This window comes from Cynocephalus volans, unplaced genomic scaffold (assembly GCF_027409185.1).
Source record: "Cynocephalus volans isolate mCynVol1 unplaced genomic scaffold, mCynVol1.pri scaffold_35, whole genome shotgun sequence".
Taxonomy (NCBI): domain Eukaryota; kingdom Metazoa; phylum Chordata; class Mammalia; order Dermoptera; family Cynocephalidae; genus Cynocephalus; species Cynocephalus volans.
In genome coordinates, this window is record NW_026902463.1 from 3,973,139 (window position 1) to 4,000,602 (window position 27,464).

The 27,464-nt window shown below is 49.6% G+C and overlaps 1 protein-coding gene across 1 annotated transcript; it reads right to left on the minus strand.

Moving 5' to 3' along the window:
• Positions 1-10,402: 10,402 nt before the first annotated feature.
• LOC134369017 (histone-lysine N-methyltransferase PRDM7-like) lies at positions 10,403-26,099 on the minus strand. The gene is made up of 12 exons (XM_063085239.1): positions 26,024-26,099; positions 25,484-25,600; positions 25,020-25,124; positions 22,745-22,794; positions 20,837-20,993; positions 20,030-20,131; positions 19,547-19,818; positions 19,072-19,139; positions 17,740-17,933; positions 15,254-15,485; positions 11,178-11,260; positions 10,403-11,040 (listed from the first exon to the last, which is right to left on the minus strand). Exons 1-12 carry the CDS (start codon positions 26,097-26,099, stop codon positions 10,403-10,405), a joined length of 2,094 nt encoding a protein of 697 aa, XP_062941309.1.
• Between the last annotated feature and the right edge of the window lie 1,365 nt (positions 26,100-27,464).

Below are 27,464 nucleotides of genomic sequence, written 5' to 3' on the forward strand. Positions count from 1 at the left end.
AGGAGCAGGTCGACAACGGGGTGCTGCGCCTTTATTCCTCACAGAGGAGGTCCCAGAAGCCAGTTGAATGCCCTCACTCCAGATGGCGCAGTTCCCCACGCTGGCCTTTTCCCCTTATGGCCTGCTGAGAACGTCACACCAAGGGCCGTGAGCCCTCATCCCCGTAAGCTTGGCCCACGTTCCCGCGAGTGTCACATGATCTCACATGACAGGGAACAAGACTCCCGTGGGCCGTATGCCATCCCACTAAATGGAGTATGCTCGCCTACCACGGGAAGCACTTCTTCCCTCTGTACTGACCGGGTACCTACCGTGGGATGCACGCCTCACCTGGACACCTGTAAGGACTAGAGACCTCACTCCGAAAGGCACAGCTCCGCACCGTTGGCCAGGCGCCCTCTCCCGGACATGTATAAGATTTGCAGCCCTCCCACTTCAAGGACCAGGTCCGTCCCAGCGGGCCGAGCGCCTTCACCCTTCAAGAACATGTCCTCTCCACAGACCCTGGGACCTCACCCACAGGCAGCAGGACACCAGCGGGATGCGTGCCCCACTCCTGAACAACATGTCGCCTCCAGCCGTCCGCGGGACCTCAGCCCACAGGATGCTGGACACCCGTTGCGCGTTTTCACCTCTGAAGATCTGGTCGCCCCAAGCTGACCGCAGGACCTCACGCCAAACGGAGCAGAACCCCAGGGGGGCACGCGACCCGCGCTTGAAGAGCATGTCGCCCCTTGGGGACAGCGAGACTTCACCCCACAGAAAGCAGGAACCCGTGGGTCCCGCTCCATAACCCCTGAAGAGGAGGTCGTCCAGAGCGGAACGTTGGACCTCACCCTACAGGGAGCAGGAACCCCGCGGGACAGGCGCCCTCACCACTAGAGTATGTGGTCCCCAGCGAACCACCGAACCTCATCCCGCAGGGAGCAGAACACCCGGGGGTCGAGCGCCCTCACCCCTCAGGAGCAGGTCGCCCCCAGCGGACCGCGGGATCTCACCCCACAGGGAGCAGGACACACGCGGGACGCGGGCCCTGCAGCCGAATGGTGCATGACACCCCACTGCGGGACGTGCAACCTCATTCTACCATTAACGGGTCCCTAGGGTTGGACGTGTGCCTCAAGGGGACACCGATGAAGTCTCTAGTCCCCCAACGCAGTAAGCAGGTATCCAAATCAGCCACGCACACTCACCCCGCACGCAGGGAACATGTCCGCGCCAGGGTCACGTGATGTCACCAAAGCGGGTCCCGCCTTTAGCCCTGACGGAGCAGGTCCCAGAAGCCAGTGGAATGCCCTCACCCAACACGGTGCAGCAGTTCCCCGCGCTGGCCTTATACCGTGACGCACTGAGAACGTCACGACAAGGGCCGAGAGCCCTCACACCATACGCTTGGCCCACGTTCCCGCGAGTGTCACATCATCTCACTTCACAGGGAACAAGACTCCCGCGGGCCGTATGCCCTCCCTCCGAATGGAGTGTGCTCGTCCACCGCGGGAAGCACGCCCTGCCTCTGCACTGAGCAGGTCCCTACGCGGTAGAGACGCACGCTTCACCTGGACACCTACCTGTAAGGCCTAGAGACCTCACTTCGAAAGGCGCAGGTCCGCACCGTGGGCCGCGCACCCTCACCAGGACACGTATAAGATTTGGAGCCTTCAAACTTCACGGACGAGGTCCGTCCCCGAAGGCCGAGCACCTTCACCCTTTAAGTACATGTCTTCCCCATCAGAGCGAAGGACATCACCCCTCAGGTAGCAGGAAGCCCGCGGGCCATGTGGCCTGCACCCTAATGGAGCATGATCCCCAACTGCGGTTCACGTGACCTCCCTCTACTCACAGGAATAAGTCCCCCGCCTAAATCTCTGACAACCACTAACTGTTTTTCCATCTCCCCTACGGAGGGACGCACGCCTCAAGGTCACACCGATAAAGTTTGTATTCCTCAAAAGCACTAAGCAGGTCTCCAAAATATCGGGCGCCCTCACGCCGCACGCACGAAGCATGTCCCCGCGAGGGTCAGGTGACCTCACCACGCTTAAGCAGATACCCCCTGCCGCACACACACTGGCACCCAGACACCTACAAGACCATCTTGTAACCACAATTAAATCCTGAGTTGCACAAAAAGCCTTCCCCAGAGAATCAGCAGCAAAGCAGCAATTTAGCTCAACCACAGAGCTCGAGTGCTGGTCCTCACAGGAAGTTCCCCCATTTCAGAAGTAAGCAAAGGACAACAAACTAGTTCCAGTGCAGAGTTTAAGTGGTAGGAACAGTGAATACTCTAACACAGAAGTGACAAAGTTCTGATATTAACCAGTAAAGGTCTAATGCCACCAAAGAATACCTAGAAGGACTGGAAGAGTATGAGCCTGTCTGCAGCGAGGCTGTGCCAGTACGAGACACATGATGGCACTGCTGCCTTAGGCTCAATGGGACTGAAATGGATGTTTAAAACAAGGAAAGCTCAGGCAGTTGCAAAGAGTGGCTGTACAGGAAACTGAGCAGGCTGCACGGTTTCAGGTAAGCCTCTCCTGAAAGCAGACAGCAGAGTTGGGGGAGGCTGGACCCGAGGGTTCTTCCCGAGGGCATGCCTTTAAGCACCGTCGCGTGAGTAATGGTCTTGAGACACATCTCTGCAGCGTGGGCTGTGGTTGAGGAAGTGTGAGCTACATTAAGTCTCATTTTCTGTTACCACTGGGGAGGGGTTTGCAAAGCACCTTTGTGTTTAGGGAAACGTCGAGGTTACAAAGAGTCCCGATGCACCAGGGGCTGGAAGGAGGAGGCGTCCGTTCCCTCATGTCAGCATCTAGGGATGCAAGTGGACAGCTCTGCTGCCGCGGTGACTCGGGCCCAGGCTGTGTCCTCCTGGCTTCTCACTTTCCTCCTTGGTGGAGGGCCAGTAGCAGGGCAGGTGGGTGGTGGTGTGGAGTGACCACGAGGCACAGCGTCCTTCGTTCCTCCTCACACCAGGCCAGCTCGGATACACCTCACCTCCACCCACTTCCCACTGGAAACTTGGGACATTGCGCCCAAGCTGCAGGGCAGGGCGGGTGGGAGACGTTGTTTGGACACAATCTCAGGACAAAGAAAAGCACACTGTGGCGGGCAGCCAGGTGGCTCCAGCACTGCGGGGTGAGCTGGGCTCTGGCCACGGTGATGCCTGGGCTGCAGGTCAGTGCAGACCAGACCCCGAAGCAGAGTGGCTGTGGGAATCCTGTTAGAGGGGTGTGTGGCAGCTTCCAGCCTGACGCTAACAGTGGAGGTGATCACGCCAAACTGCAGTTCTGCATCAAGTGTGGGAGTGGGTGCCCTGGAGAAGATTGCAGGAATAAACTTGCCTTCTGAGAGTGTGTATAGCTGTGTTCAACACGGATGGAGTCGTGTTATGCACAAAATTTCTCCTATTGCTTCCTCTATTTGTCTGCATATTACACACCCTTGTCTATCCTGTTGAATAATCCAGTTAAGTCCATGCAGATGGCTGTGGGCCACCGTGCTGGGCCCTGCTGTAGCAAGTGGCTGGTCTGCACTCAGTCGGGTCTAGGCCCCCAGGGATGTTGCCATTCTCTTGGTGTGTCAGAGCGCTTGTGGTACGTCGCTGCTTTGTAGAGAGTGCTCGGGTGAATGTGCTTGCAATGTAAACATTTTCAGGGTTTATGAGGGAGGGTGGCACTTTATCTGCAGCCCAGCCTCCCAGGGAGCCTGTGAGTGGGACAGCCGTACTTACAGAAAGCCGGCCTTGTTTAACAGCACAAATCAGCAAATTCACTGTAATTGCAGACACTTGGTAGAGAATGGCCAATAGCATGTCTGACATCAACCGGCATAGTTAAAACTCCCAGGCGCCGTAAGTCTCTGTTACACGGAAAATATCCACCACTATCATTTGAGAGGCATTAATTGCTCTTAGCTCCCCAGGCAGCATTAAGGTCTCACCTTGTGTTCACGGGGCAGCTTCAGGCTGGGGCCACATGTGTGACACAGTCTTTTACAAAAGGGCACCGTGTATGCAGAAGGCCAGCTAGAGGTGCCTGGTATCTCTGATGAGATCTGCAGAACTGATTCTGTTTCACTGTCCCTAGGGAGGTCACTGAGGCCCAAAGATGCCAGCAGACCCCAGGCACCACTTCATGGCCTGACAGGTAAATTCCCGGTCAGGGCCCTACACAGAGCATACGTCTGAGCAGATAGTGGCCGCCTTGGGCAGAGAACACACTAATCTTTGGAGCCCAAGGGACACACCTGGAAGTCCCAAGTGGGGACCACTACTGGATCCATGAGGCCCAAAGTGAGTTTGGCGTCATGGTTGAAATTAGTAGCACGGATACAACTGTCCAGAAGGGCACAGCTGGGCCTGAGCACACTCAGGTGAGGACACCTGGAGTCCCATGCCTGTGTGGTGAATTGGGCGCGGGACCAGGCCAAGGCTGATGCATGGGCACAATGGTTTCTACCCTGGTTCTCCACATGTCAGATGTTCTATGAGTCCAGCGTCCCTCCCCAATGAACCAGCTGCCCCTGGAGAACAGCAGCATCCCTGCTCCAAGGCTGAAATCCCTTCATCTTGTGGGAGATGTCGCTGGGCAGTGCAGGGAGCATGGAGCTGGAGGCAGAGTTGTGTGGAGGATCCAGTTTCACCATTGACAGCGTGCACCCTGGGACAGCGGCCCCCTGCTACATGCGCACCCAGGGCAGCCCCTCCCTGCTCAGCAGCACAACCGCGAGGCTGCCAGTTAGGGTTAGAAAAGTCCCAGTCTAAGTATGGCTGTGACGCTCAGTGCAGTCAATTATGCACAGTGTCAAGTAGTCGAGAGCACTCACACATCGAGCACATGTCGCAACCAGGCCAGACAGACTGTGACAGAGGGAGCATGAGGCTGCTTCCTGAAGGTTATGTACATCAAGGCACAGCCCTCTGCTCAGGACGCCCCCGGGTCCCTGGGGACCCTGTAAAGTTACAGGGGACATACAAGGGGGGTGCGAGGGCTCCTTGAGTCTGGGATCTGATTTTACTCTGTGTGAGCCTGCCAGGGCCACCATAACAATATCCTACAGCCTGGGCAGCTTAAACGACAGACATGTATCACTTCCAGTCCTGGAGGCTTGAAGTCTGAGATCAAGATGTGGCAGGGCCGGTTCTTCCTGAGGCCTCTGTCCTTGTAGACCCTGTCATCTCCCTGTGTCCTCACATGGTCATCCCTCTATGTGTGTCTGTGTCCTAATCTTCTCTTCTTGTAAGGACATCAATCCTATTGGATTAGGGCCCACCCTTGTGACCTCATTTTATCTTAATCACCTCTTTAAAGACCCCATCTCCAAACACAGTTGCATTCTGAGTCACATTCTGGGGTCAGGACTCCAACACATAAGCTTTGGGGAGACTTGGTGTAGCCCATGCACCCTTCTTAGGGCTAAGATGTGTGCTAGTCCCTCTCACCTCAAGTCCCATGGGGTGATGTGGTGGCTTGGGGGACACTCCATGTGCAGGGATTGGAGTTCCAGCTGGGAAATCCACTGACACTACTAATCCCATGGTGAGGGGGCCAGTCCCCTCCTGAGTTGAGCAGTTCTGGGGTGTCTTCCATCAGGCTGTGTCACCTTGACCTACTGGGGTGCCCATGTGACCCGCCCAGGAGTGCTTGGCGTCAGGAAGCTAAGGGGAAGCCTGAGGAGGACCTCAGGGCTGTGTGACGTCCCCCCCAAGAGACGCTCAGCAAACATGGGGACCCTCAGGAGCTGGGAGTTGGGGTGCCCTAGTCTGACATTTGATCCGGGAAGCCTCATGGGCCTGGGTATGCGATGCTGGGGGTGAGGAGTGTGTTGGGCAGTGACACAGGTGGGGGCTTGATGGGGCTGTGGCTTCAGGTGATGTGAGTGGTGGGATTAGATTCTGGAGGAGGAACCGTCAGGAGCACTAACGTGCAGAGCTGGGGCATGAAGGGGAGTGGGGGGTGGGGGACAGTCCCTATGTCTGGCTCAGAGTGACGCCCTGGCATTGGCACAGCAGACCCCATCTCTGTTGTCTGGACACCCCTTAGCCCCCAGGGGAGGTGGCCACTTGGTGGCTGCATAGATGCACCTGGCACTGGGGAGAGGAGCCCAGGCTGGGGGCGGCAGTGCTTGTGTCATCAGCATAGCGATGACAAGGAAGGCACGAGGGGACGTCTGTCACCAGCAGACCCCGAGGGTGGTCAGGGGCCATCCTGGCTGAGGCCGGTTCTGAGCTACACACGGCAGCGGCCTCGGTGGCTCGAGCCTCTCAGTTCAGACGCGTCACGCCTCTAAATCCAGCTGCTGTGAAGTTGCCATGGCGCAGGCTGGTGGCTCAGAGGGCTGCTCTGCTGTGCATCGCTGGGGTGGGGGGCAGCAGAGGCGCTCTGCCCTAGGGAGGGTCTAGCGGTGTCAGCACTGCCTCCTGGCTGTGGGACTTTCCGCACGTGCTGCGGTTTCCACGGTTCCCACTCTGCATGGCACTGTGTATCGAGGAGGCCGCCCCCTACCTCCAAGGTGTCCACGGCCTGTTTGGATGACAGAAGCAGGGCAGAGAAGCTGCTGCTTGAGCTATCCAGGGGAGCAGCTGGATCCCAACCCTCTTCTCAGCCCCTGAGCCCACACCGGTGCTGCCGCAAACGGCCTGTTTATCTGACTCTCCAAAAACTAAATAGCAGGTTTTCACCTGTTCCCAGCTGCAACAGGACTTCAGCAAGGCTTGGGGGGAATCCTGATCTCCAGGGACAGGAGAACTGGGATAGATTCTCTCCCCCTCCTCCATTTCCCAGACACCTGCAGAATAAAAGAGTCATAATTTTTTTTTTTTTTTTTTTTTTTTTTCCTGGAGGACCTCTTGGGAGAACTTAGGGGAAAAACATCAGGAAAATCATACTTTCAAAAAAAATGAAAGAATTAGTTCATGACTCCAGCACCTTAAATATCATGAAGGAACTTCTGGGAACCAGCAGTGAGTGCTTGATGAGGACACGTGATTTCATCCCAGAGAGACGGTGAAACTTCGCAGCAGACTCAGAACCTACTTACAGCACGCCTGCGGCATCGCCAGGGCTACACTGGGCTCTAGGTGTTTAGGAGTGTAAAGGGCAGTCTGCGCATGAGTTTCCAGGGGCTGCCACAACAGAGGACCACGGGCCGGGCAGCTCGAACAGCTGAAGCTTGAACAGCAAGGTGTCCTCTCTCACCGTTCTGGGGCACAAGCACAAGATCGAGTGTCAGCAGGACTGGCTCCTTCTGAGGCTGTGGGGAAGAACCTGCCCCATGCTTCTCTCCCAGCTTCCAGAGGCTGCAGCGGCCTTGGCTTGTAGATGGCCGGCTTCCCCCGTGCACGTCTTTCCTATACCCAAACTTCCTCTTTCCGTAAAGACACCAGTCGTATTGGATTATAGGCCCATGATAATGACATCATCTTACCCTGATCGTCTGTAAAGACCCTATCTCCAAACAAGGTCATATTCACAGGTACTGGGGATTATGACTTTTGGGGGAAACACAATTCATGCCATACCAGTCTGCCTTTCAAAGACATACAAGCAATCACAGACATACATAATAATATCAATAGCTAACTTTTACTGAGTACTTACCATGTGCCAGACATGGTGCTAAGCACGTTACACTCATTCATTAACCCTGCAACAGCTCTGTGAGGTAGTACTATGGGCTGAATTGTGCTCCCCCACCCCAGTTCATAAGTTGAAACCCTAACCCCCAGTAGCTCAGAATGTGACTGTATGTGGTCTCACAGTGATAAAATGAGGTTGTGTGTTAGGGCTGGCCCTAATTAAATGTCCTGTTCTTATAAGAAGAGGGAATTTGAGCACAAAGAAGGGATGCTTGTGCATAGTGAAAAGACCACGCGAGGACACAGGGAGAAGAGGGCCTCACGAGAAACTGGCCCTGCCACACCTCGATCTTGGCCTGCCAGCCTCCAGGACTGTGAGAGGATAGAGCTCTGCTGCTGAAGCCCTGTTCTTGGTATTTTGTTATGGCAGCCCTGACAAACTCGTACAGGCAGGAACATATACTCTCCCTGTTCTTCTGACAAAGAAACTGAGGCACAGAGTGTTACCAACCGGCCAGGCTTGCCCTGCCCTCTCGCATTAAACAAATGACCTCGAAGTCCAAAAGCTGATGCAAGGATTGGAAGGTTTATTCAGATTACACGTATTCAACTAAATTTCTAACCAAGCAAACAAACAAAGAGAAAAGAGGAGCAGTGGGGTCCAGTTCAGCCTAGTCCCAATCTGCGGGGCCAACCTACTCCATTAACAAGAATTGATAAAAGCAGTTCTCCCCTTTGTTTTCAGCATAAAGAAGAAAAGTACCAACTAGATTTAAATCAGAAAAACAAAGCATAGCCAGGAGCCCTCCACAGTGCACCTGTACAGACGTGGATACAATCCAGCAAACAGAAGAGGGCCGGGAAAGTCAGAGAAACGTAAAGAGAATAAAGCATTGACTTGTCAGAACTTAGGCCAGGGACTCCAGGAGAGATCTGCCAGCAGCAGAGACATGGGAGCAAAATAGTCCCAGTGGCCACTTGCCTCTTGCAGCTGGAGTCCTCTCCAATGCCCTTCCAATTTTTGCCAGTGATTAAGTTAGGCTCTCGGATTCCAAAGTCATAGAAATGAACAATGTACCCAGCTGTAAAGCAAGCAGCGCTTTATTAAAAGAGGAGATGGACTTATGCATGAGGGGGGTAGCAACAGTAAAGCTAGCCCCCCCCCAGGGGAGCTGCTCAGGGTCTTTTTATAGGAAAGGAGTTAAGGGGTGGCAGGCAGCATCACTGGAGGTGGTCCGTTCTGTTCTTCCTGGTTGTGTCATGGGTGCATGCTCAGTAGGCAGTGCTGTTCATCATTGTCACCCCAGGAGGGTCATTGTAGCAGTCACCTTGATACTTTGTGCACAGGTGGGAATTCCTAAAGCGGTCTTAGGTTAAACTGTAACTTTTACAATTATAGTAAACAAGCCACTCAGGAAATATCTGTTTCCTGTCTTATGTCAGTCTGTTTTGTCAGGGCAGCCCATGGGGTAATCATTTGCATGGAGGGGTCTCATGACTGAGGAGTGGAAAAGTAACAAAGTGTCTTCTGCAGGGAAAATGGAGTCAGTTTGGTTCACAGGCTTAGCCTTACTGTTTCAAGAGAGGTTTAGTGACTTGGGTCATGTGGTCAGGACCCGACAGGAACAAGGCCTCTCTCTGCAGCACACACACTCTGGGGTGCTGTGCTGCACTTCCTTAGACTCCCTGGGAAAATGTGATTCCTCAGTGCACCCTCAGTGTGCAGGAGCGTGAGTGTGGAGGTAAAGCCCGTTTCAACCATTTTAAGCAAATGGGCACGAGGCGGAGGAGTATGGGATATGTTGTGGAATGAATGAAGGACCAAGCCCAAGAGCGAGAGGCAGAGCTGGCCGCAGAGATAGCTGGGTGCGGACTGGATGCACTAGGCTTTGTCTCCTGTTCCCCCTACTCCCTCGGAGGAAGACCTGGCTCTTCTCCCATCACAGATCATGTGCCACACCTCACAGTCTGTGATGAGGTAGATTGATTTAGCTAATGCCATTTTTACTGTTCGAAAAGTGTCCTTGTTTGAACCCACCCCCCAACACCTATGGTGAAAATTGAAGCTTAAAAATTGCCCTGTTCTTACAAAAATTTTAAATTCTGCCTGCCTTTGCTGTTTCCCGCCTATGCTGTCCCTGACTAATAAAACCAAGGGCTGTATCTGGATGTATCTAGACAACCTGAGGAGGAAACCGCCCTGTGGAAGTTTTTGCTGTCCCTAAGTGATTAACTGGCTTGTCTTGGCTTCTGTAACCAGCTGGCAGGAGGCCTCGCGAAACCCTCTCCCTCCTCACACTAGGAGGAAACGTGTGTGACTATATGATTTTCTTGGCTGTGTGACTATGTGCCTTTAATAGACCCTTTCAATTTAAACTCAGGGCTCTTCTCTTACCAGAATATCTGGAGAGACAGTTGCCGGTAAAGACCCCCTTTTAAAATTCTCATTTGGGCGTTCTGTTTCCTTTTCCGTGCGACAGCCTCACCACAAGTCCAGCTGCGGAGAGACTGGGATCCAGGGTGATCAGATTCCCACGGGGCAGATTTCCACTGGCTGCTGCCAGCCCAGCACTGTGGGAGTTGGTGTTTAGTGGGTGCAGAGTCTCAGTCTGGGAGATGAGAGAATTCTGGAGAGAGACAGTGGTGATGTTTGCACAGCAGTGTGAACGTGCTCAATACCCCTGACCTGGACACTTAGATGGTCATGATGGTCAGTTCTATGTTACGAATGTTTCACCACAATAAAGATTATTCCTTAGAGAGAGATACTGACGGGTGCACTGAGAGATGGGCTTAGATGGGCCCCACTTGGGTTGGGCCCCAACCTTAAGCCATGCAGCTTGCGAGGCGCCGTGGCTGGGCGCTCGCAGGGGTCAGTGGCATGGCCAGGGAGGTCAGTCCCCAGCCCAGGATGGCGCAGGCAGCAGAAAGGCGTCCTGGCGAGGGATCATCCCGGGGCTGTCCAGGGCCAGGGGACCCTCGGGCTGCAGCAGCGAGTAGGACTAATGGTCCCAGAGGGAGCGCGGCTGTGAGGGCGTCATGTCCATCCATACTCGGGTGGCCACACGGCAGAGAGCAGGTGTCCGCGAGAGCCCTCCTGACCGACGGGCGGAGCAGCGGACCTTGGGTCGCGGTGCGTGCGGCCCGTCTCTGGACCCTGCGGGCCGGGTCCACACAGCTGTGGGGCGGTGAAGCCTGGAGCACGGGAGCCCGGGGCTCGCAGCCGCACCGCAGCGTGAGCCCCGGGGACGTGCGCCAGGCGCGGTCCGGGGCGGGAATCAGGACGGGGAGGGAGCCAAGTAGCGAAAGGGGCAACCGGGGTGCCGCCCAGGGCCAGGCTCTGCCAGAGGCTGCGCGACGGCCGCCGTGAGCCTCCCAGCGCCCGGGCACCGCCGCGCGCCCCAGGCCACCTGCTCGCCGGGGCCCAGCAGCCGCGCCGCTACCCCCGTCCAACGCCCCGCTCTCTGCTGGCGCCACCCGGCTCACCAGCCACACCCGCCACACCCGCCACACCCGCCACACCCGTCACCGCTCGGCTTCACTGGGCTCCATCCGGCCCACCCGCCACCGCTCGGCTCTACCCGCCACCGCTCGACTTTACTCGCCACCGTCCGGCTCCGCTCGGTCCCATCCGCCAGCATTCGGCTCAGATGGCAGCCTGAGGGTGGGGTGCAGGTGTAGGTCCTGCAGAGCGGCAGCTGAGGCGCAGGTGTAGGTGCCGCAGAGTGACAGCTGGGGTGCAGGTGTAGGAAGTGGGCAGCTGGCAGACAGGAGGTTTGCCCCTACTTTAGCTGGTTCCCGAGTGTCCCCCTTCTGACTGCATCCTTCACCCTCTCCGCGAGCCAGATGGAGCCTGTCAGCAGGTGGGAAGCCGAGCGTGCAGGGCGTCAGCAGTCCAGGGGATCTGCCATCACCGGACAGGGGCTACCTGAGCAGAGCTTGAGCCACGACGCCAGGTGTAGCGGATTGAATCGTGCCCCCCCAAAACTCATTGCAGCTTGAATTGTGTCCCCCAAGTTTTATGTATTAGAAACTTGGCCCCCACTGTGACTGTTAAGAGGGTGAGAAATCCTATTAGGATAATTGAAAGGAGGAGCCTTAAAGAGGTGATTGGATTGTAGGACCGTGCAGTAGTGAATGGATTAATAATGGTGGTCAGGCGTGTGGTTCTGAGGGCTTTAAAAGAAGAGAGAAAGAGTCTGTCTGTCTGTCTGTCTGTCTATCTCTCTGTCTGTCTCTCTCTCTCTCTCTCTTGCTTCTCACCATGTGATCTGCTTGTACCCACCGGCTGCCTGCCACTTTCCGCCTTGAGTAGAAGGAGCATGAGGCCCGCGTCAGATGCAGCTGTCCCAGAATCCTGAGCCAAATAAACCTCTGTTCTTTATAAATTACCCAGTCTCAGGTATTTCTGTTATAGCAACACAAAAATGGGCTAATACACCAGGGTCTGTGACTAAATTTTGCCACATATTGGCTGAGTTCTTGGGTAATTTGCCAAGAAATGGAGATTTTTATAATAGTGTGCTTATGTACAAATATATCACTCTGTATCTCTCACTGGATAATTTTCTCATTATATGAATATCTTACTATATAAATATCTCAGCACATATAGCTCACTGTATGTATCTCTCACCATATGAATATCTCACTATAACTATGTCACTATATATTTCTCTCACTATATATATCTCTCACTATATATCCCTCACTATATGAATTCCTCACTATATATATATATCTCACTTTATATCTATCACTGTATATCTCACACAATCAAACTCTGCTCTCTTGTTCTTTTCCATCTATCACAGTATTATCGATGTCACTGGCTGCTTCTGAGTTTATGTGGGTTGACACACATGGAGTTTAGGACAAGGTCAGGCAGATGTGCTCAGTGTCAGCTCTCTGAAAGTCATCAGCTGGGGGACACTGGGGTGAATTCTGAGATGTGTGATGGTTCCTGCCCACCTCCGGGCACCATGGGTACATTGCTGAGGGTCAGATTGGACAACGGGTAGATTGTGGTGACAAGATCCACCCAGGGGAATGTGGGTGCCCAGACACCTCAATCCCAACACCCGGCATGGTCCTGTGACTGCCATCCCTGGCTGCACTTCAGGCGCTCTGGGGATGCTTCTTTTTTCATTCTGGCAAGTTGATTTGAAATTCTTATGTGGTCTTCATAGGGTTCAGGGCTACCTGTGATCCATGTGCAGGCCCCTTCTCAGTCTGGCTTCCACCCTCGTCTACTGAAAGGAAATAGGCAATGTAGACAGGGTTGTGATTCCCGGTTGGAAAGCAAGATACAGGAGTTTTGAGAAATGGTTTCAGCTCCAGAGCTGTGTGGCCCCGAGCCCCACCCCAAGACCCCAGGGGGTGGGTTCTGTTGATGGGAACTGCAGGGACAGGGAGGCCAGTATTGCAGGGGTTAGTGTTAGGATTACGCTTCGAGGTTTAGGGCTGGATATCATGGTTGTGGTTAGGGTTGCTTCTCAGGTTACCTCAAACACTTCCTTACCTTGAAAGGGCCCAGGCAAGCGCTTCCTCTACTCAGTCGCATTTTTCTAGGATCCGAATTGGCTCCAGCATTTTGTTTAAGATTCCCCATATGACCTTGTGATGTATCCAATGCAGTCAGTCTCCAGCATGTTGTTTAAATCCTGTAACCCTGAACCAGCAAGTGGATGTTTCGGCAACCTTTGATTTCCTTCCTCAGCATTCTGAGCACAGCAGGACAGCCACAACACTTCTGCAGGGATGACTTTTGGCACTTTTCTTAGAGGACTTAAATGCTGTTTTTGCGACTCTGGGTTTCATCACAACTTCATTGCTTGTGATGCACTTGCCAACTCCAGGTCTGCCTGGCTTTTTCTGTGAACTCACCACCTCTCTGTCTCTCTCTCAACAGCAGAGTCTGATCAGAAATTGGCTCCCACGTTGAATGCTGTATGACAGTCACAGCCCTAAGGGGCACAGGACTTCAAGTCTGGGCCTGTGTCCTGCCCACCTAGCTCCCTTGAGTTGTGCCTAGACAGGGCCTTGAGTCACGTGGGGCACCCAGGCCAGGCAGTGCCCCCGAAGCTCAGAGCCCACCTAGCACAGGATCATCAGCTTTCTCCCCTGTGCCCGCCGGCCTCCCGCTGAAGACACACTCAGTCTGTGCAGTGACCTGGTTTTCTTCTCTGTGTGAGGGCTCACTCCCAAGAGGGGACAGGGACAGGAGGAGGAGCAGGGGGTGTAGTGCCATCCCCATCTCCCCCCAGCTCTTCTGTGGAACCCTGGCCCTGGATACCAGCCTTTTATACCCCGTCCGGTGTTCCCCAGCTTCAGACAGGTCACAGTGGAGTCCCCAAAATGTTACTCCCATGACTCTATCCATCTACGACCTCCTAGAGGATTCTCCTCCTGAGTCCCCGCCCAGGCAGACTTGTCCCATGACTCCTTCCCTTTTCTAGGCCCCGCCTCCCTCTCCCCCATTTCAGAGACTTAATTTTACAGGTGGAAATTTTGGGACTGGGGGAGAGGACCTACGCAGGAGCATACCCTGATTATATGTAGGGCAGCCTCAAACCCAGATCCCAGCAGTCTACCCCCGCCCCCCCTTGCACTGTTTCCCGGAGCTGGAGGAGGAGGGACCAAGAGCCCACAGCTGGTGAGGGCTCTGTCATTAAAGGGTTTGGGACCACCCCACCACTGAAGCCCTGCTCTGTAAACGTGCCCCAGATCCTGGGGCTGCAATTGCCCCCTCTGCTATGATACCTGATACCCAACCTGATGACTGGACCCATAGAGAAGAAGTTGGGGCCTTGGCCAACTGGTTTCCTGACTCCTTTTCCTTTTCTCTTGAGTTCCCACTCGTGTCTGTGTCTGGCTTTCGCCTCTGAGGCTACAGAGATGGGGGTAACGGGAGAGACCATGGGGTGCTGGTGGGGGTGGTCCCCTCCCGACCCATCCCTGTCTCCATCTCCTCCCCTGGTTCTCTCCCTGGGCCCAGGAGGTGATTTAAGTGGGACTTGGTTCCCGTGAGACCCGGCTGAGAGTCTGAGTTCCCGTGGCCTCCCGGACTCTCTCGCCTTCGGAACTGGGGACGAGGTACACTGCCCGTGCTGCAGGTTTGTGTGGGAACAACGTTTATTGGAAAAGGAGGCCAGAAGAACATAGAGGGGAGCCATGTGGGACATGGAGGGGATCTGTACCTGTCCATAGCCCGTGAACCCTAAAGGAATCCCGGCCCCCGCACATTTTCTGCCTCGTCTCTGGTCATGAAAGTGGAGGGTGTGTTTGATCGCTTACATCTTTTTCGACACTCCTGGGGAAGGCAAGAGGTCAAAAGACGTTCTCTGAAGCCCCCTCAGTGCTGGGACGTGGAGGTGTGTGGTGGCCACCTCTCTCTCTGTTGAGATGTGGTTTTATTGCTGGGGCTTCTCCCTTGTGTGTGTCCTCTGGTGTAGGATGAGGCCTGACTTGTTACTGAAGCCTCTCCCACACTCTCCACACTTGACTTTTGCAATTCTTGAGATTCCTAACCCCACAAATAATTTGCCTGTGTCCTCTGGATGCACTTTCTGGCCTGTTCTGGAATCTTCTTGAGAACTCCCCATTAGTCCTTTGGGTGGGCTGGAAAATGTGTTTGAAATTCTCCTCTGCTTTGTCCTTTTATATAAGGGGTTGGACCCTTCTTTGACCCCTTGACCTTCAGCCTTGTCATTCCAGCTGTGTGGATCAGAACGTTGCTGCTCCTGATTCTGACCAACTGGATGGAGATTCCCTGGCTGGAGAAGTTCTCTTGCAGATGTCCCTGGGAAGGTCTGAGAGGAGTGATTGTGTTCCACATGTTGCCTGAGGAATTTCTGACTGGAGAAGGCCAGAGGGCTTGAAGAACATGGGTGGATCTCTGGCTTTTGTTCTGCTGAAAGAGGAAATTTTTGGTTAGGCGAGATGTAGACAACACTGTCTGGGACATCTGCTTTGTTGTATGGTAAGGCCTGCTCCCCTAATCATTCCTCATGTGGTAACGCCTGCTGTCTCCCACCGAGTGTTCCTTTATAGTCTTTTTTCATTCCATTTTTGTTCTCTACATCTTCCTCAGAAACCCAGAAATCCTAGGTCAAGGGCCTTGTCTATGTATCAGCCAAACCAGGGACCTTCAGTAGCATCAGAGGCAGCTTCAGTCTTTATACAGAAGGAACTGCAGTGACTTTGCCACACACACTACAAGTATCTTCTGGGTCATATCATATCGTCTTCTCCCCCTAATCTCTGGGTACTTTTCCTGATAGAGCATCTGCAGCTATTTTATTCTACTGAGAAATAATAACTGACTTTGGATTACATAGATGGTGATAGATTTTGGATGTGTTGAACCCTCAAAACTCATGTGAAATTCTGATCCCCAATATGGCAGTGTTGGGAGCTGTTTGAGTCATGGGGGGAAGATCCCTCATGAACGAATTAATGTTCTCCCTGGAAGGTGGCAGTAGTGAGTGAGTTCTCACTCTATTAGTTCCCACGAGAGCTGGTTGTTTAAAAGACCCTACCACCTCCCCCATCTCTCTTTCTCATGCTTCCTCTTGCCGCTTGTACCTGCCAGCTGCCTGCCACTTTCCACCATGAGTAGAAGCAGCCTGAGGCTCATGCCAGATGCAGCTGTCCCAGTATCATAAGCCAAATAAACCTCTGTTCTTTATAAACTATCCAGTCGCAGGTATTGTGTTATAGCAAAACGAAAAGGGGCTGTTATGGATGGACTCATCCTTAGTGACTTTTCTTATGAGGGGAAAGGGATCTATAAAGTCAGGAACCACTTCTTCTGTAGATGCACAAATGTAGAAGGCAGTGTAGAGTAGTGGTTAAAGAACACTGAATTTGAGTTTCCCCCGTCAAAGACATTTAATTGAGGACTCTTGTGTACCTGGTTCTCCATCAGGAAGTGGGATTCAGAGTGGTCCAGTCCCCCTTGAGTAAACGACTCTGGTTCCTGCTGCCTAAACTAGATTGTGAATTGCTTCTCTCTCTGTCCACAAATCATAAAATGAAAATATGTCCTTCCTTGGGTGACACGCCAAATATTCCTACTTGAGTTATTTCATTCAGTCTTAGGCCATTTCAAATTTAATAGAAAGTTCTGTTTTAATTATATCCCTAATCAGACTTCTTACCTCCTGACTCCCACCTTTATCCAAACCACCATCCTCTCTTACCTGGAGTCTAAAGTGGACTCTGATGGGATTACCCACTGCAGTTTATTTTCTGAAAATTAACCAAAACTCCACAATTGTTTCCATCTTAGGAAAATCCCCAGTTTCTGGGCAGGAATCATGGGCACTACATGTCCAGGCTTCTGTGTATCTCTCTGACCTCTGCTCTCTTCTCTGCTTCCTTCACCTGGGTGGTCTCAGCCATTTCTCAAACACCCTCACTCTCTCCTGCCTCAGGGCTGTTGCACGAGCTGCTCCCTCTGCCTGGAGTCCTTTGCCCACAACTCTGCACCTCTCAAATGTTATGTCCTGAGAAGAACCTTCCCTGACCGTCCCTTGTCACACCCTCCCTCCCCTCATGATGATCTCTAGGCTCTTTTCTGGATTAGTTGTCTTGAAAGCACGAATCACTGTCTGATATGCACATGCCTGTGCGTGTCTGCGTGTTTCCTTAATTCACGTGTCAGCTGCTCAAGAGCACATATTCTGATCATCCTGTTCTGTGTGTATTTCCTGTTCCTGGAACATCGTCTGGCACAGAGTAGGAATTCACGTGACAACTAATTGAAATAATGAATGAATGAAAAACAACATATGAATGTTATTTAGGAATATGGAAGAAATTAAGAAACAATTAAAAGAGCCAGATGAAACTGCCTTGATAAAAGAGCTGGTAGGTGCTTGAGACTTGTTCTTTGTCTCTAAGCCCGTCAGGACTATATGTTGTTATATATTTTTCATATAAAGAAGTTAAAAAAATAAAATAAGAACAGAAATTTCAAAATATAAATTGTCCCTAAGAGTCAAAGGCAAATGAAATGAATCCTTAATTTCAGAAGCACCTGATTTGAAATTTTTCCATCTTTTGACTGCATTTTACTCTACTTAAGAGTTGTACCATGAAAATTCCCAAGGAGAATTCTTTCTCTTCTGTTCTATTTAAAGAATAATAGTGGTGCCCACCTCTACCTGCTGTGAGCTCTTTCTTCCACTTGCTGTCCCGCTTGATACCCAGCTCCTGGCCATATTCATCCCCGTACCAGACCAGCAGTTCACAGCCCGGCCTGATGACCTGGCAAGTTCGATAGAAGATCTGCCCGTGGTATTGAAAGGCCACCAGGTTCTGCTCCTCATCATCCCGGGCACAGTTCACATACCTGGGGTTGAGGCAGACAAAGGGACAGAAAATAACAGGCAGTGAGTCTCCACTACCTGCCAGGGCCATGTTGGGCTTGTCACCAGATGGTCAAGGCCCCCATGCTGTGACGGGCCTTGCCGTTACCCTCCTCCAGGAACCTGCTGTTCATACCTAAGCCTCTTTCTCCAAGTCCTGCTTATGGTGCTCATCCTGCCTGGAATGCTTTTCCCCCCCTTGCCTACTTATCCATTCTTCAAAGCCCAATTACAGACTTACCTCCACCTTGATTGGCCATAAAACACTGACTTCTCACTTCTCTAAACTCTGAATCGATTTCTGCTCATAGCACAGAATTTGGTGTTTGATCAATCATGTACTCCGCTTCTGGATTAGCACACATCATTCTTTACTCACCCCAAGTCTATCTTCTTTTAAGAGACCTTTCTCTAATCTCCCATAGATTACCTAGGTGCCATTCACCTGCCTCCCTGGGTTCCCATAGAAACTTAGAGGTCCCTTTGTCCTAGCATGGAAATACAGAATAATAACAGCATGTCCATATTCTTATCTTCTAATAAAATGAGAGTCCCTCATGGAAAGGGGCTGGTCCATTCAGCACAGAGGCCCGTGACCACCATGCAGCTCACTTCTCAGGCTTCAGGTTTTAATTTCATTGAAGCTGGCAAGATTTCCTGCCCTCACAGATTAAAGGTCCCTTGTTTTACATTGTCTTGGCCTTGTGTACTTCTCCTATAATCAAATGTTTCACATCTCCGCGCAATAGTCCTCCACGAGGGCATGGGTTGTGTGATCTGTTCATGTGATGTACTCCATTTTCTAAACAAGAATATAGTAAGTGCTTAATAAATGCTGATTAGATCAATTAAAGTGCGAATCCAGCATCCCCAATGAATCTAGGCTCCTCAGCGTTTATTCTGGTGCCCCAATTTTGTCTATCATAGAGATTTAGTTTTTTCATAAAAGAAATGGTAATATTTATATTTTATCTCTTTTTCCTGGATGTTCATAATATGAAAGAACATTGTAAGGAGAACAGAGAGTGTAAAAACCATCGAGGGAGGCATGCTGAGGAGGAAAGAAGCCGAGTTTGAGAGAGATGAGTGTCCCTGCTGGAACCCGAAACCTATTGGCCTTACCTCATCCAGTTGGCCCGAGATTTGTCCTTTCCATCCACATACTCATAGCAGTTTCTCCCCTTGGTGATCTGAGTTTCAGAAAAATAAGTTAGTCATTTTGGGGTTGAGGGGCAGGTAATAATCAGAATTATTTTATTGTACTGTCATCGATGCATTTTGAGCCTGCATGGATTCAGCCGCCAATGGTGGCACATGCTGTGTACTCCTCAGCATCATCTACACATCTGAGTTGATTTGTCCAGTCAGAGCTGAGGCCCCATAGGGAGAATGCACTTTTTCTGTCTCTGTGCCACTTTTCTCCGGCTCACCCTCTGACCTTTAAATAGGAGTTCCAGGTTCATGCAAAGACCACTAAGTACACAGAGCTAACCATGTTGCCAGTATCCATGTTCTAGCATGTAGAAGGTGATGTCCCACCAAAGGCACAGAAGGGATATAGGAAGCCAGAATATGGGGTAAGATAGGCCCTTTTCACCATCCAGGAGTAGCCACTGTTGGCTGCCTCTTCATCTTCTGTGATCTGGCCCTCAAAGGGGCCAAATTGCAGACCCAGTGGAAGATCGGATGCCTCATTCCATACTCCAAGCCCGGCCTCAGGGATGCCCGACGGCCCAATTCTCAGCCCAGGGGGCAAAGTGAGGGCTGAGCGGTTGGGATGCCCCTTGTCCATTGCACTGTCCTTTACAAATGTAGGGGGACCATGAGCCACACAGCTGTCGATGAAGAAGTCCTGGCATTTCTCACAATCTGGAGGCGAGAGCAGCAGGGATTTGGAAAAGTATAGTGCATGTTCCTGGATATAAAGAGCTTCAGAAAGAGCCCAGCAGTTACATAATTTAGCCTCAATCCTGTATCCCAAGCCACCAGAGTAAAGGAATGATTTGGGGTCAAACAACAAGATAAAATTATTCTACCGGGATATAGCCTTCTCCATGAGTGGGCCAAAAGGGTCACTTACACAGGTAGTCATCATCCTGAGGCTCATCGACCTCTTTGTATGACCGACCCTTTCTTTCTCGCAGGCTGTACACCTTCACTTCAATCTCCTTTCTCTCGAGTTCTACATTGGAGAAGAGTAAGTGAGTGAAGTTAGGAGTCTGGAGTGTTTGTTTCTGTTTTTTCAGAAGATGTGAAATCTCTTACCATCAAATTATTATCTATCCTTCTACATACTCTGGCTCCCCACCCCTTCAGTACCACTTAACTATTATTTCAGAGAGACTAAGACTCCACACTGACTACAGATGCATAAGTCAATTTTAGTTTCTGGATTCCCATGATCAGATTGAACCTCCCAAACTTTCTACTTACAAAACAGTTCATTCATGCATTTATTTATCCACAAAATATTTGTTGAGGGTGCATTACATATTAGGCATGGAACAAAGGCATGGATGTACAATAAGAAAATGTGGTCTCTATTATCACAGTTGTATGTATCAGTTCTTTTATATTTAATTTAATGCTTTTAAAACATATATGAGCTATATGTGTTTATCTTCATTTTACAGATTAGCTTTAAGGAGTGCAGAGAATTTATAATGTCTGCCCAAGGCCCTAATGATTCTGCGTGGATTAAAACAAGCGTGTGACTTCAGAGTTGGTGTTCCCACATGCTATTCAGTACAGTACCTAACTTCTGGTCTCAGCATAGTCCAGCTTAAGTGCAGGCCTATTGAAAGTCTACGCCACATATCTAGACCATACTCACCAACTTTTCTAAAGGACCTAGAGGGGATAAAGTCCCCAAATTATTTTCTCTTACCCAATTTTTGTCTAGAGTGCCGTCTGGAGGTACTTGCTTCTGCAGGAGGGGACACTCGTTTCTGGGCCTTCTCTGAGTCACTTGTGTTCAGGAAATCTGTTGTTCCGGGCAATTTCTTCAAACTAGATTCATTACTTAACAGTGCCCTGGACATTCCCTTTAATGTGAGAGTCACATATTAAAAACCAACATACATTTATTTAGTTTCTTAGGGCTTGCAACATGTTTTCACATGTAGGAGTTTTGTTCAACAGTCCCTTGAAAAACCTGGAGTGTCTGAATACCAGAGAGAAAAGGAAAGGCCTGATTGGGTAGTGACTCCAGGACTAGAACCCATGTCTTAAGGCTCTTTTTTTTCAACTTTCTCTATATACGTGAGAGTGAGGGAGGGAGAATATTTTGGAATACTAGCAGGAGACTCAACCAGGTCTGTGAAAGAAGGAGGTAGGGGCTTATAGAGAAAAAGAGGGGATCTTCTATGAACTAGTAGACTTTTGATGGAAAGAGAAATGTAGAAAAGCACAGAGGGTACAACACACATCTAGAAAATGAACAGTGAGGTTGGGAGGAGAAGAAACAGTTGGTATAAATGTATGCAGACAACTAAGAAAGTGATGCTAAGAGTTGCAAACTGCCATAACCTGGAAGGAATATTTAACTTTGGAATTGAATGAACTGGTTCCTGTACCAATTCTACTTAAGGAAGGGTGTACTATTAGTTAATTCTACTCAGCTTTCTGATCCACAAATTGGCATGCATTCTCATTCTTAATGGTATAGTGAACATGAAATGCAATAATGTTCACCAAAGTGTTTTGCGAGTTGTTAAATACAGTGCAAACATGAGATTAATAATTTCTCTTATAGTCCTGACATCGATTTACCTCCTCAACCATCTCTACAGTTGAAATCTAATTCAAAGATATTATCTTCAGCATTACTTGACCCTGTTACACGTATTTTAATTTGCAAAACTTGGAATCATTCAGAAAACATTCAGGGGGTCCTCAGGGGCTCTAAGCCTCACCTGGGACTCCTGAGAAAAATCGGGTATGGACCATGCTCTCAAAGAGCTCACAATACAGAAGCAGCAGGCTAAATAAATGATTCGAAACAGCATGACATTTGCCTAATTTGGGCCCAGAGAAAGGAGTAGTTACTTCTTCCTACAGGGAGGAGAGTTTAAAATCAGTACCAGGATGCATTTCTACTGGATAGTGTAAAGTACATGAAGTGCTAAGTCATTTTCCTATCTGTTGTTTCTCAGTCAAACCTCAAACTTCTCAGGGCCTGGAGCAACTTTCTCACATCTGAATGCATCCCTTGTGAGAGAGTAGGAACTTTCTCCGTCTTCCTCTGGGACCGTGCGCAGTGCAAATTGACGGTATATTTGCAAGTTTCCCTCAGAGTGTCTTAGCCTATCTCTCACTTAGCACAGCAGACAAGAATTAGGTTGAAATAATCAGTCCGATGAATAATGTAAAGGTGTCCGGGTAAGGCAGCATGAACTTTACAAAACACGAAAGTTTTAATGAGCTTGTAAGTACTTTAGAGAATGAAGGAGTATTGGATTAGACTGAACCACTACTGACTGTGATCTCAAACATTTCTGTAGCTCAGTTTTTTCATCCACAAAATGGTTATAGTTATAGTTGTAAGGTTTGAGTGAGTTTGTTCATGTAAAATGCTTAAAATAAAGTCTGAAATATTGCAAAAATAAAACGAGTGGTAGTGATTATTGTTGCTCTTCTTATTAACTCTTAAAATGATGTGTCAGACATTGTGCTGAAGAGATCAGAAAAGAAAGGCAGCAGTCCTAGGATACTCTGCACATTCTCCTTCCCTTCCATGTGTTTGGATCTTCCATGAGGAAGATTGACTTGTCGATAGGATTTTTCAGTTACTCACCTTCTGGTGTTTACTCTGTCCCACTCTGAAGGCCGCCCGAGGAGGTTTGACTAAAAGGTGATGAGAAATCAGTGTTTTGGTCGGTAAATATTTCCCAGCTCAGAAGATTCTCATCAGGGACAGAGAATTCTGAACTAGAGTGACAATTCCAAGTATTATCCACGGGTGATTTGAAAACGGTTTCTGAAGTAACATTAAGACCTTTGCTTCTATTGGAGGCATTGCTAATTTTCTTAAAATGTTTTTTTTTTTTTTTAAATAGAACCCTGTATCTTGGTGTTAACACCACACTCTCACCAACTGAGGTAAATGGTCACCCACGACAAAGCAAAGAAAACAACACCAAACCTCATCTCTGCTTCTTCTTGTGTTCACAAGGTTTCCATTACATTTATCTTTTAAAAAATGAATTGGCTTAACTTTCATGGAAAAACGCTAAACAAAAGCACACAATGGAGGAAAGGACAGTCTCTTCAAGAGAGGGTATGGCGAAAAGTGGATCGCCATATGCAAAAGAATGGAGATTGACCCTTATCTTACACTACATACAAGAATAACATCAAAATAGATTAAAGACCTTAATCTAACACCCAAAAGTATAAAACTCCAAGAAGAAGACATAGGAGAAAGCTTCAAGAAATCGAATTTGGCCATGATTCCTTGGAAATGACACCAAAAGCATCAGTGACAAAAGCAAAAATAGACAAAGAGACTATGTAAAGCCTGAAAACTTCTGAGCACTGAAAGAAAAAATCAGTGGAGTGAAAAGGCGACCTACAGAATGAGAGAAAATATTTACAAACCATATGTCTGAAAAAGGGTTAATACCTAGAATATCTAAAGAACTCCTACAACTCAACAACAAAAAAAACTCAGTTAAAAAATGGGTGCTATGACTGGATTTTGCTCCTCCAAAATTCATATGTTGAAATTCTAATTCCTGGTGTGATAACATTGGGAGATGGAGCTTTGGGGAAGTAATTAGGGTTAGATGAGTTCATGAGGGTGGGGCCCTCATGATGGGAATAGTGCTTTTACAAGAAGAGGAAGAGAGAGATTCCCCCCAAGAGGTGGAAGCAACCTAAATATCCATCAACAAGTGAATAGATATAGAAAATGTGGTATATAAATACAATGGGCTATTATTCAGCCTTAGAACATAAAGAAACCCTGCCAGTGCTATGACGTGGACAAACCTTGAAGACATTTTGATAAGTTAAAGAAGCCAGTCACAATAAGACAAATATGGCATGGTTCACTTATATGAGGTATCTAAAGTAATCAAATTCATAGAAACAAAGTAGAATTTTTGCCAAGAACTGGGGCAGGAGGAAATGGTGTGTTGTTGTTCAACGGGTGTAGCTTTAGTCATGCAAGATGAAAAAGTTCTAGCAGTTTCTTGCACATCAGTGTGTATATAGTTAATCATATCAAACACTCAAAAATTGTTAGGAAGGGTAAGTTGCCGTTGTGTGATTTCTCATAAGAAATCTCAAAAGGAAAAAAAAAAATTCTTGTAGAAATCCCACAAGATTTCTCGATAAGAGACGATAAAGTGACTAAGGTGGGGATCAACTGAGTGCAGATAACGATGTATGACAAACCATGGGGTTAGTCATGTCTTCTTCTAAGACCATTGATCCAATGACTGACCTATTAAGACATTAGGGTTAGAAAGCTTTTTGGTGGATTTACAGTTCAATGAAAGTTTAGTTAATTTCCCGCTGATTAATTAACAATGTCTAGCAAAACCAGTCTTTCTTTTATTACTTTAAAGAATGATAAACTTTAAACATATAGAACAGTGTGGAGAATAATGCTGGAAATCCTATAAATCCATCACCATCCAATCCTATTTCAACATTCGGACACAGCTGATGGAAATGTTTTCATTTCGACTTTTTATTTCAAAATTCAAAAATAGACATAAAACAGACAAAAGAGCTAACTATGACGCAGTGAAGCCACCTGCCAGCCCTTCCTCCTTCTCTTGTGATAATAACTTCTGAGTTTGGTATTTCTTACTCATAGTCAGATTTTTATACGTTTAGCACTTATTACTGTATCTGTAAATAAAATATGTAATTATTTTACAGGTTTAAAACCTTTATATGAATAGCCTCTTACTGTATATACTGTATTGCATCTTGCTTGTTTGTTGAACATTTACGTTTTTGAGAGAACATGGTCTCCTTTGTTAACTCCTGAGATAAAGCCGAGACATCAACCCAGGATGGTTTCAGGAGGTCACCTCTAATTCCTCCTGGCCCCTCACCTTTCTGTCGAGGTGTCCATTCTTCATCAGAATCCTCAGTGTCATCCACTTGGTGCTTGGTCTGCCTTTGGTGACACAGGAAAGCTGGTTGAGAGGCTCCGACACCTGGAAAGAAGCCAAATCTTTGTCCTAAAAGGGAAGTGCTGAGAGGAGGAAAAAAGGGTGGTGGCAATGGAAAGCACCACAAAGCCAGTGTGGCTCAGCGCGTGCTGGGAGAGTCTTGAACAAGGTCAAGATGTGAGCTCTGCATGACTAGTGCCGATACTCGGCTGTGCACTGACAAAAAAAAAAAAAAAAAAAAAAAAAAAAAATTAAGAAGAACAAAATTTCCCCTCCAGATTTCTCTCCATACAGAAGGGAACTGTGGGCCCATGCAGCTGCCTAAGAGAGAGCCAAAATAACACGGGGACAGAAGACCTGTTTTATATTTCGCAGGCCGGTCTGCAACCAGCACTTGAAGTTACCTAAATTAATCAGCACATTATCGTTCCTTCTCACATTCCTATAGTGAATTTTCTCCAGTTCTCCCATCTCTGCCCATTCTTCCTTGGAGAAGTATATGGGAATGTCTTTGGAAGCATCTTTAGCCTAGAGAAAATAACATAGTTCATCAGTGATTTACTGCACACATCACAAGATCGAGTGGGGCCTTTCCTTCTGCCTTGTAATCTTAACAATCAGAACATAGGCTGGGGTCTTGGGGTGGTCTCTGTGAAACAAGGATAAAGATGTTCATTACCTCCCTCCCCAGATTGTGTTCTGTTTGAGAGAACACAGCATTTTCCTAGCTCTCCCCAACACAGAGAGTTTGATTCTTGTCTCCTTTTCTCCCTCATGTCCCAGACAGGACCAATTGTCCCCATTGCATGCACATGCACAGCCAGGGTCACACAGAGTTGCAGGCCACAAGTCTGTGGCCCTCCAGACACCAGCTGCTTGTCACTAGTACCCCCTCTCCATCCTTCGTACAAATCCTGCTTGGAGCTTCGCTCGACTTCCCCCACCTCTCACCATGGGCTTCCGCCCTGTTCTCCCTGCATCTCCCTCAGGGTTCTCCTCCGGGGAGCTGTTGGAGCTCATGGTGCCGGGACAGGATGGCAGGCCCTGCTCCACCTCCAAGGTAGAGAAGGTCCCGTGAGTCTCCCAGCTGCAAGGCCAAAGCTCCTGTGGAAAGAGAGGTTGTTGAGAGGGGGCCACAGCCCAGACCACTGCCCAGAGCCAGGCTCTGTCTTCTCCACTTGGCCAGGGTGTCCAGACCAGGAAGATGTGGGGACCCTGCAAGGACTGGAGGGCGTTGGGGAGGTCTGGGGGCTATTGACGGGATGGGGGGGTCTCTGCTGGCCATCACAGACCACCTAATGTAAGCTGTTTTGTTTCAGTTCCCCTGCATCTTGATGCATCTGAGGAAGGGTGGCAAAGGTGACTGAGGGTCAAGGCTACGGGTCTTCAAGGGGATTCCTGAGGTGTGAGGGCTAGGGGAGTCCCATGGAGACCTTGAGGGCCCCTGACTGGTGGGACTCAGGTTACCCTGACCAGCGGGGCTCTCCTCCAGCGAGAGGAAATGAACATTTCTCATAGGAAGGCTTCCGGGATCTCCACCAGGAGATTCTGGAAAAGTCTGGGAGTAAAGCAGCCTGGATCTCTAAGGAGCAGCAATCCCTCAGGCTGAGGAGATTGGGGGTCTCCAAGGCCAATGAGATTTGGGGTCTCTCAGGCTGAGGTTCTGGGAGTTTCTCAGGTCGAGGGGATTTGGGGTCTCTCAGGCTGATATTATTTGGGGTTTTTCAGGACAAGATTTTGGGTCTTTCGTGCTGAAGAGATTTGGGATGCTCAGGTTGAGAGGCTTTGGGATTCATCAGGTAAAGTGAATTTGGGGTCTCTCAGGATGAGAGGATGTGGCATTTTTGAGGCTGAGGAAACTCGGGGTCTCTCAGGCTAAGGAGATTTGGGGTCTCTCATTAGGGGGCATTAGGCTCTCTGACACTGACGTTATTTGGGGGTCTTTGAAGCTGACGGACGTTTCCAGGCTGAGCAGGATCTCTAAGGTTGGGGAAAATTGGTCTCTCTGTGGCTGCGGTATTTAGGGTTTCCCAGGCTGTGGGGGTTGGGGTGCCTTAGGCTGAGGGGAATTGTGATTCCTCAGGCTTAGGGTGTTTGGGCTCTAAGCATTAGAGGATTTGGCGTTCCTGTGGGTGAACGGTAGATTTGAAGGTGTCTGAAGCTGAGGTGCGTCGGTGTCTCAGGCCGAGGGGGTTTAAGGTCAGTCCAGGTTAGCGGATTCGAGGTCTCTTGGGGATCAGGGGATCTGGGGTTTCCCAGGCTGAAATTTGAAGGTCTTGGGCTGAAGGTTTACAAGGGTTTCTTACTGCACGGCAAAGACTTCCCGAGTTCCTGTCAGTCTCCCTGGCTTTCTCCTGCCGCGCGGCCCACCCTGGCCTGGCGCCC